At 15.7% G+C, this 10,692-nt stretch overlaps 1 protein-coding gene and 1 non-coding gene across 2 annotated transcripts, besides 23 other annotated features; one reads left to right on the forward strand and one right to left on the reverse strand. All coding sequences in view use genetic code 6, as the record gives it.

Annotated features, from left to right (window-relative positions):
• The first annotated feature begins 246 nt into the window (after positions 1–246).
• Positions 247–308: a microsatellite.
• A 187-nt stretch (positions 309–495) lies between these two features.
• On the forward strand, positions 496–950 carry IMG5_180320 (hypothetical protein; the record flags this gene model as incomplete). The annotated part of the gene is made up of 1 exon (XM_004027550.1): positions 496–950. A coding segment is annotated over one exon (402 nt), but the record flags the coding sequence as incomplete, so codon positions are not given.
• A 131-nt stretch (positions 951–1,081) lies between these two features.
• Positions 1,082–1,124: a microsatellite.
• A 117-nt stretch (positions 1,125–1,241) lies between these two features.
• On the reverse strand, positions 1,242–1,322 carry IMG5_180330. Its single transcript has one exon. It is a non-coding gene; the product is annotated as a tRNA-Ser (tRNA).
• Positions 1,323–1,442: 120 nt separating this feature from the next.
• Positions 1,443–1,485: a microsatellite.
• A 128-nt stretch (positions 1,486–1,613) lies between these two features.
• Positions 1,614–1,660: a microsatellite.
• An 11-nt stretch (positions 1,661–1,671) lies between these two features.
• Positions 1,672–1,726: a microsatellite.
• A 383-nt stretch (positions 1,727–2,109) lies between these two features.
• Positions 2,110–2,146: a microsatellite.
• A 448-nt stretch (positions 2,147–2,594) lies between these two features.
• Positions 2,595–2,639: a microsatellite.
• Positions 2,640–3,284: 645 nt separating this feature from the next.
• Positions 3,285–3,319: a microsatellite.
• A 548-nt stretch (positions 3,320–3,867) lies between these two features.
• Positions 3,868–3,898: a microsatellite.
• Positions 3,899–5,266: 1,368 nt separating this feature from the next.
• Positions 5,267–5,309: a microsatellite.
• A 581-nt stretch (positions 5,310–5,890) lies between these two features.
• Positions 5,891–5,947: a microsatellite.
• A 1,149-nt stretch (positions 5,948–7,096) lies between these two features.
• Positions 7,097–7,250: a microsatellite.
• Positions 7,110–7,256: a microsatellite.
• Positions 7,110–7,258: a microsatellite.
• Positions 7,132–7,173: a microsatellite.
• Positions 7,169–7,250: a microsatellite.
• Positions 7,214–7,297: a microsatellite.
• Positions 7,298–7,613: 316 nt separating this feature from the next.
• Positions 7,614–7,656: a microsatellite.
• Positions 7,622–7,679: a microsatellite.
• Positions 7,624–7,688: a microsatellite.
• Positions 7,649–7,688: a microsatellite.
• Positions 7,668–7,710: a microsatellite.
• A 1,071-nt stretch (positions 7,711–8,781) lies between these two features.
• Positions 8,782–8,850: a microsatellite.
• Positions 8,851–10,692: the final 1,842 nt, after the last annotated feature.

Raw genomic sequence — 10,692 nt, forward strand, 5'->3', positions numbered from 1 at the left:
GTTAATATCGCGAATAACCCTGAATTTTATGATTAATTAAAATAAAAATCCAATTAAAAAAATAAATAAATTAAAAAATATAATACTAATTATCTAATATATTCATTTTAATTTTATTTTCTCTTGGTTTTTCTGTATATGCTTATTCAATTGTACATCCAATAATATTTTCCTAAGGAAAAAACATATATAATTAGGTAAATATTTTGTTACATGATAAGTTTCATTTGTAAAATAATATTAAAAATATATAAATATAAATATATATATATATATATATATATATATATATATATATATATATATATTTTTATTATTCATATTTTTTTTTTTTTTATAATTTTTTTTATTAAAGTCACTTTTATCATAAAATAAATGGATTATAAATAATGATAATATTTTTTTTTTTTTTAAATATAGAAAAATAAAATAAACATCAGAACAAGAAAAATATTTAATTTTATTTACTTTAATTATTCATTATATTTATCTCTTATTTCTTGTACTTATGAGTTTATTATATCTATAGGCTTTGTTCCTATTTCTCCTAATTTAAATTTATATTCGGTAGGGTCTACTTAACAATCTACTCTGTATGGATCTTTATTATGTTTCCATTTAGCCTTTTAATTTTAATATTTAATATAAGGATTTTCTGTATTTATATGATAATTTTTTTTCCAGTGTTCGCATCCATTTTAGAGTTTTTAATTTTATGTTGTAGGAATTTTTACTTTATTTGATTAATTTTTTTATAATTAAATTGATTTAGTACTTGTTTAGCTAAGTTGTAGTATGTTTTAGACTATTTTTTAGAATTATATTTTTTTTTAAATATTATTCTTTAGGATTTAGAGTCTCTGAAATTTGGTTTTTATATATTGATTTCACATTTTGATTTTTATAGAAAGAATTATAATCTAAATCACTTTAAACTTTTAATTTTCTTTCTTTTTTAAAAAATAAAAAAAGAAATTATTTTACTCTTTTCTTATGTTTAAGTAGTAGTTATTTTGCTTTTTTCAGGTTTTAATGAAGATTAAGCAATATATGCATATATTTAAAAAGCTTAATTTAATTCTTTTTTTTAATAAAATTTTTATTTTTTTTAATTATTTTTATTTACAAATATTAGAATATTTTTGTATTTTTTTTAGCTTGAAAATGAATTCATAAAAATTTTTTAATAAAAAAATAAAAAAAATTATGTCTTAAATTTATAACAAAAAAATAAAAAAAATCGACAACTGCAGGATTCGAACCTGCGCGGGTAAACCCAAAAGATTTCTAGTCTTCCTCCTTAACCACTCGGACAAATTGTCTTTGTTGAAAATTGTATAATTATAAATTATATGGTTCTATTTTATATAAATTATGTTTATATTTTTATATGGATTAATTAATATATATTTTATTGTTTTTAATATAATTTAAAATTAAATTATATTTAATTTATAATATATTAAATATATAAAATATATAATTAGAAATTTATTTGTTATAATTAATAAAAATATTTAATTAAATTTTAAAGGATTATTATATTTTATTATCTTTTAAAATTGAAAAGTTAATAAAATAAAAATATTAATTATTATAATAAAATAATAAATAAAATAAAAAATTATATTTAAAAATTAAAAATTATTAATAAAAAATATAATAATGTTAATTTTAATAAATACAATTAATTATATATTTTATATAAATAATTTAATTTATATTTAAATTTGAATATAAAAAAATGTTTATATTTAATAAAATACTTATGTTATTTAAATAGTAACTTTTTTTTTATTAAAATATTTATATAAAAAGAAATTAATTATGTTAATTATTTTAAGCAATTTATTATTTAAGAAAAATGCTACTTTTAAAAATATATTATATTATTATTTAAAAAATTAAATTTATAAATTCTTTTACTAATGTTTTTTTTATATATATATACTTAAATAAATTATATAGAGATAAGTTTGATATAAAAAATGATTAAAATTATTAAATACTTTAATATAAATGATATTAAATTTATTTTTAATATTAAATATTTTATATTTACTATAATTTACATTTATTAAAATAAAAAATTCCCCAATGTATTTTTTTTTAATACGATAAGATATTAATATGATATGATATTAATTTATTATTTTTTTTCTAATGATTTGTTTTCCAAAAATAAAAATTTATTCGTATTTTTTTTTTAATTATTAAAATATAATTTTTAAAAATGTAAAATTATTAAATATTAGAATAAAACTCTTATTCTTTACAAACATAATCATCCAAAAATTTACCTTAATAATGTTTAGTTTCTTAATAATTGATAGAAAAATAAAATTAATTATAAAATGAAGATTAATCATAATTATTTTAAAATACTTTTGATTATAACACATTAGGGTAATAATAAAAAGCAGATAATACTTTCAGATAAAATTAGACAAACAAAAATATATAATTAAGTTAGGATTCAATAAAATCAAGTATTAAGAATCAATAACTTATCCAGTTAGTAAAAAATATAATAAAGCAAGCAAAAATATACAAAAATCAAAAAAATTTACAAACAAATTTAACTTAATATACTGAATAACAATAAGAAAAATAATAAAATAAAGAATAATAAGTAAAATTAATAAGTATACTGTAGTAATCTTTAGTCTTTAAAGAATAATATATTGCTAGCATAAAAGAACCTAATATTTAAAATACAGAGCATCAAAATATTGCCATTTAAATAATGTAAAAAAAGAGTAAAAATTATATAGAATAAAATTTCGTTATAAAAATGCTTTCCACTTTGAAATTATTTTAATAAAATAAGGCACTTATAGAATCATAATTATTAAAAAAAACTCTTTTTTAAAAAATTTCATATTTACGTTATCCTGCTAGGCATATTTTGTTTAATATAGGTATTTTTTATATATTCTATAAAATAATATTATTTTATTTTATATATATAATATATATAAATATAGGTGATTTAGGATATACATATTATATTGTTTTAAAAGGAAATGTTTCTTGTTTAATTAGAGATTAAAATTACTCTAGTAAAGAAAAATTTTTGGCTTAATCTATATAGAAGAGAAAAAATTATTTTACAGAAAATGATACTAAACATGAAAAAAATATAGATGAAAATACTATTCCTTATAAGAATACTGATTATTAATAATTATTAATAGAATGTTTTCCTAATTTAAAATTAAATTATACATTTTAAGCTGGGGAGTCTTTCGGGGAAATTGCTTTACTTACAGGGGATAGAAGGTATATATATTATAATATATATAAAAATATATATAAAGAACTGCTACTATAATATGTTAAGAAGAAAGCCATTTTTTGATTTTAAATAAAAAAGGATATGATGAATTAATAGGAAAATAAAAATAATAAGAAGTAAATGAGCAGATAATTTTTTTAAGTTAGTTTTAGTTCTTTTAAAATATCGCTTTATCTAAAATAATGTAAATACTTCGTTGGGTAGAAATAAAGGAATTTAATAAAAGATCTATTATATATAATGAAAAAGATGCTTCTGAGTATATTTTTTTTATAAAAAATGGAGAAATAGAAATTTCTTAAATTTTAGAATTAGAAAATAAAATTGGTTTAGATTAAGAAGAAATAAAATAATATAATTATTGGTAAAAAATTAGAGAATAAAATAAAATTAAAAATCGAATATAATAGTAAATTATTAGTTAAAATTAATATTTTGGAGAATATGAAATTTTAAATGAGATTCCTTTTAGAACTTAATAAGCTTAATGCATTTCTTAAAAAGCTTAATTATTTATTCTTTCAAAATAAGTATATTAAATATAATAAATATAAATTTTTTTATGAATTTATATATATATATATATATATATATATATATCTATTAATTTTATATTTATTTAGAAATTCATTGATATATTGAAAATTGGAAATTAAAGTATAATAAATATAAAATAATAGAAAAATTTTAAATATTTATGGCATTAATAAAATATTGAAAAAATAAAATAAATAAAATAAAAACTATAAATATAAAATTTACCTTTGATTCCTTTTTATGTTGAACAAAATGAAGAAAAAAAATAAAGGAAATTTGAGAAAATTGAAATAGAGAAATTAAATGAATATTTTCCGAGAAAATTAAGTAATATTGAAATTTTTTAAAAGCTTTAAGATTCTAATATTTAATCGAAAAAAGCTAATTAAAAATTTTAGGATTTTTCAAATTAATATAAATATTTTTTATCTTAGAATTCTAATTAATATTATTTGAAATAAATGTAAGATTCTTTTTAAAATAAAAAAGATATTTTATAAAAATTAAATGATGAAAGTACTCTTAAATAAGCTAATATTACTATTTTAGATATTTTTTCTTCGAAATAAAATAATATAATTACAAATAAAAATAATAATTCAAGCTTTTTTAAAAATTATTATATAAAGAAAGCATCTTTTATCGATTAAACTTAAGAAGAAAAGAAAAGCTCTTAATAAAAACTTGAAAAAATAAGTAAAAATGAAATAAGTGGTGAAAGTTAAATAAAATTAAAAAATTATGATTTTTCAAAATAGAATAAATAGCTTATTACAAATAAAATTTAAAGAAAAAAATAAATTTAGTGGAATAGTCAAAAGAAAGCCTAAGGATTTGTTATAAATGTTTAAGAAAAATTATTAAAAAATACTTTTACTTATTAAGATTAATTAAAAAATAATGAAAATAAATAATTTTTATAATAATTTAATAAAATATCTAAATAAAAAAGATTAAATAATTTAATTTTAAATATACACGAAAAGTCATTTTGTAAATAATTTTAGACTTAATTTTTAAGATGATTATTTTTTTAAAAAAAATATATAAATATTTAATTCATTCTTTTTTTTAATTTATATTTTATTTATATTTAAATATTTTTTAGTATATAAATATATATTATTAATAATTAATATGTATTTAATTTAATTAATGTTTATTTATTTTTAAATCAAATCTTTTATTTTTTATTTAATGGTTAATATAAATGCTATTTTTTTTTTAAATGTAAGTTTATTTTCTTAAATATCTTTAAATTTATATAATATATATATGTATATAATTAATTTTTATTATTAATTATTTATATATTTTTAATATTATATTTTATATAAATTTAATAAAAAGTTTATTTATAATTTTTCTTTTATTTTTAATATAATTATGATATATTTACATAATTTATTTATATTATAATTCATTATAGTCTAAAAAAATATATAAATGAGAAAAATATATATAAAAAAAATATTAATTATTATTTCAAATAAAATATTAAAAAAATCTAAATAAAAAATAACATACAATTTTTTAAATAAATGAATAAACTAACAATACCATAATTAAATGATATAAATAAAGAGATTGAAAATATATTCGGGGACGGAGATTTTAATTTAGATGAAATAGAAAAAACCATGTCGGGTACCAAAAAAGAAACCTCACAATAATAAAAAGAATAAAGTAAAAGTAGTTCAAGTGTAATAGATTCAGATAGTCAACCAGGAGAAGATTTTTCTGAAGAAGAAGAGGAAGATTAAATATAAGAATAAAATTCTGAAAATTAAACGATATAAAACAATTAATTAGATATATTGGAATAGCAGGAATATAATTAAATAAGCATAACATAAAATTTAAATAAATACAATAAATTTGAACAAGAATTAATTTTACAAAAAACAGAAATTCCCAAAAACTAAAATATGCTCTACGCCCCATACGATTCATTAACACAGTATTTATATCCATATAATCCAAATTAATAATCAGATATAGATATTTAATATATATCTAAAAAAAATGTATATGGAACACCAAAATGCATTTGTGTATATATATATATATATATATATTATATATATATATATATATATTTATATATATATAAATACAGACTTTATTAAGTAATCTTATCATTGTAGGCACTTCTTAAGCTTTTATATTAATTTTTGATTGTAAAACAAATAAAATCGCAAAAATAATTGGCTAAAAAGAAGACTTCGAAAAGTATGGATATATAAGTTGTATAGATACTCCAAAAGAAGGAGGAGAATGGGTTTCTGCTGGGTATGAAAAAGGGGCAGTTATTATATATGAAACTGTAACTGGTTATAAGATTTTGCATATTTTCGATGCTCATTTTTGTTAAGTTATTTTTTGTAAATTTTGGAAAAAAACAAAAGATAATATAATTACAAGTGATGTTTAAGGGAATATATTTCTATTTAAAATAAATAAAGTAATATTTTTTAAAAAAATATAAAAATATACATATTCAAGTTTTTTATGGGATATAATTTCGAAAAAAAACGTCTTTTACCATTAGAAAGTGGTTAAGTATTTTACCAATCAGAAATCTTATGGGAAAAAAATAAGGAATTAGAAATTTTAAATGTGCATATAGTTGCAATATCTACATAAACTCGATTATGTATTATTTGTCTAGAACCTTCTGTTAAATTTCTCCGATAAATATAAAAGCCATCATTTGTTAAATAATTTTCATGTGGATTACCTTAAATAAGTTGGGGAAAAGGACGTGCGCCGTATTCTTTAATAGAAAATTAAGATTATCCTATATTAGCAGTAGGGTGGGGGAATTTTATTTATTTGTATTAAATGAATAGAAATTGTTTAAATATTATATAAGGATAAGTTAATTCTAGTAAAGAAGATATTAATAGTTTTGATGTTGTAGGACATGTTTAAATTGACAAAAACATTTTGTATTTATAATGGATTAGTTAGAATATGTTATATGTAATCAATAATAATAAAGAGGGAATTATTTTATATACAGGAGAGTTTTTAGCAGGAGAGTTTAATGAAAATAATGATTATTCTGTATGTAAATGTGTGAAGAATAGTATAAGTTTAAATTATGACATTATTAGTGGAGGGAATATTAAAGATTTAAATGGAAAACCTTAAAATGTTTATTACAATACTATTGTTATTTTTAGTAGAAATATGTATTTATATAATATTTATAATAATTTTACTTGTAAATATTATAAATAATATATTATTCATTATTTTATTAATTATTTATTATTTATTATTAATAATACATTATTTTATTTTTATTAAATTTATTTTCTATTTATTTATTTAATTATAATATATTTATATTATTTACATATATAATATTTATTATATATTTTTTATTATTTTATATATATTATTTATTTTTATAATGTATATGTTTTTAACATTTTATATATTTTATATAATTTTTTTTTTTTTTAATTTATTTGATTAATAGAATTATTTGTACAAATTCATTAATTTACAAAGGACATTTTTAAAGCTGGAAAGAAAGTGTTTTATATTATATTGAGTAGAGTAGGTGGGAAGTTTCTTTAAAAATAGTTTATGAGCTATATTTTAATCGATAATTGTGTTATAGTATTTTACCAGATAAACTTGACTTTTTAAAAAAATAAGAATTTGATGATATTTATTAAAATTTAGTGAGAGAATATATGACTAATTAAGAAAATTATATCAAAACGATAAAATAATTTGATGAAAAAAAAAATGAGTAATTAAAATATTTAAATATATATTTATATTATATATATTAATATATATATATTTTTATATATATATAATATATTTTTTTATAATTCTTTTTTATATAAGATATTGGAGGACTGGAAAAATTTTATTTGAATTTTTAATCGATTGTGATTAATTCAATTTTTTATTTCAAGATGTTCGTTTATTTTTTGAACGTAATGATTATAATTAAATGTTTTTTTCACTTTTAGAGCCTTTTATTATAACAAATAAAATAAAAAAGCTGCCTAAAAATGTTTTTAAAGAAATTGTTGTAAATTTCTAAAAATAAAATAAACTTAATGTAATATAAAGCTTTATTATAAATTTAGACATAAATTAAATAGATTCTGTATTTAGTATAGGTGTTTGTTTAGAATTAAATTTATTTACTCCTCTTATATACATATGTACTATTAAAGATAATGATTACATAACTCCTTTAAATAAAATGTACTAATAATACCATATTTTAAAGAATTAATCTATTGAAAAATCAAAATATTATATTTATAAATGTCTTTGGCTTATAAGGACAACCCTTAATTCTAAGATTTTTCCTAATTTAACTATTCCTTAAAATATGTTCCCTATTTTTGTAAAATAAATAGTTGTGTGGATTTTCGAAGACGAGATTTTGGTAAATTTCGCCAAAGTTGATTCTAAGCTATTATTTGAAATTATTTATATGTTTTTTATAAATAAAACTTCAGATATTTTACGAAAAGATGATGAAGGAATGTTCTAGTATTTTTTATCTGAAGAATTAAAATCTTCAAGTATAATAATTTTTATAAAAAATATTTATTAATATATAGATTCAAAAATAAATCAGTATCCAGAATATGTACATTAATAAATGATTCGAAAAATAAATAATAGTTTAAGTTAAGTTATGAATTCTCATCCTTTTATAAAAAAAGAATTTTTTCTTTTTGTGTCTAAAGTAAGTTTTTTAGAAAATCATATAGTGGATTTGGATATATGTATAAAATGTATCAAATCCTTTTTATTTGATTAAAATAATTAAAATGAATAATTGAAAAACTAAGCAAGTTCTATTATAGTTTAATTAATAAAAAAAGGAAAAGTTGACAAATAAAATATTTTTTTTAAAGAAATTATGAATATATCATTAAATTCAAAATAGAAATAGTAAAATATATATAAAATAAATAAATATATATATATATATATATATATATATATATATATATATATATATATATTTTTAAAAAGTCCTTAAGTAATCGGATTTTTATATTTTTTGGATGGAGATATAAAAAAAGCTTTTGAAAATTATTTAATTTTATAATAAAGCTAATTTGAAAAAGATAAAATTTACGAATTTATAAATGATGCTTTTTCATTTAATGATTATAAAATAAATAAAGAAGAACTTACTTAATAGATATTTTAAAACATAGTTACATTGGCGTAAATAAACGTTTAAAAAACTTACTAAATAGTTTCTGTATACTTAAATTATCTTTAACAAGAGATTATTTTAAAATTATAAGAATATCCTATAGTTTTATTGAAATTTCTCAGAAACTAATTTTAATAAAAAAATTAGGAAATAAATTAATAAACACTATCCCTTTATATCAAATTATTATGCCAAAATTAACCTTATAAAGTAGTTGAAGAATTATAAAAATTTAATTTTGTTTTAGAAGATACACTAACTATTTGTAAATAATTTAAAATAGAAGACGCCGAAGGATTTGTTTAAGAAAAATTAGGAAATTTTGATATTGCTTTAGATCTTTATATTAAATCGTTTATGTAGAGTTCAAATAAAGCTATTAAACTTATTTATGTAAATAAAAAGTTTAATTTAAATGCTCTTAAATAGAAATTTTAATAAATTATTTATCTTTGTAAAAATGCTTGTGATATGGATAAATAATAATATGAAGTAAAATTTTATTTTATTTTTTTAATTTATTATTTTTTAAAGTTTTTATGGTTTAAAATGGCTAAATAAATAATTACGTTAGAAAACGAGAAGTCTTTTTGGAAACAATTAAATAAAAAGAATAAAAATGAGACTTTAAATAATTTTTTTTCTGATATAATAACTAATTTAGTAGTTTCAATACATAAAAATATATCTTTGAATGGAATTATATAAATAATAAATATTGTTTCTAATGATTTTACATTAAAAAGTGTAAGATAAAGTTTTTTAAAAATTCTATATAATTATAAAGAAGAAGTAAAAATAATAAAATGTTCCAAAAATGTATAAGTTGGTGAATATTTGAATTTAAACTAAAAATATTATCAATAAATAAGTTAAGGATATGGATTTTAAAATAAATGTTAATAATGTGAATTAGACTTTTATAATTTTGGAGGAGATTTTATAAACGCTTTTAAATGTGGACATGCTTTTCATAAAAAATGTACTAATGAATAATGCTTTTATTGTTAAAATAACTAAAATTCTTATAAGGATATAGGTATTTTTTTAATATTTTTACTCTATTTTTGTTAATTTTGTTTATTTATTTTGAAAGTTTAATAACTAATGAATGATTTATAAGAAAATAATAAAAGATTAAGTAAATAATTTGATAAAAATGAGGTAACTAGAAATAGTAGTAGAAAAAGTGATGAAACTGAAAAAATAGAAAATGCTATAGAAAGAGATAGGACTGTTACGAAATCTAAGTTTGATATTGAATAAGTTAAAAGTGAAATTAGAGAAAGGATGCTTAGAAAAGTTTAACTTTTTGATGATTTTATAGAAATTTCTGATTAAAAAGTATTATTTTATGATTTTTTTTTTTTTAATTAAATTTTTTATTTATGTTATTAATATTAAATAGAATGAAGAAATAAGGAAAAAATTTGCTTGAATTTTTATATATTTTAAATTTTTAGCTTATTTATATAATTATTTAATGTAAATTATATATATATAATTTATTTTAAATTCATAAAAATATTTTGTACTTTTTTTTATTTTTTTATAAAAGAATATTTTCATTTTTTTTTTTAAAAAAACAAAATTAATAATAATAAAAATTTTAAATTAAATGTATTCTTAAACGAAAATAATA

Source organism: Ichthyophthirius multifiliis (assembly GCF_000220395.1).
Source record: "Ichthyophthirius multifiliis unplaced genomic scaffold scaff_1120509251316, whole genome shotgun sequence".
Classification (NCBI taxonomy): Eukaryota; Ciliophora; class Oligohymenophorea; order Hymenostomatida; genus Ichthyophthirius; species Ichthyophthirius multifiliis.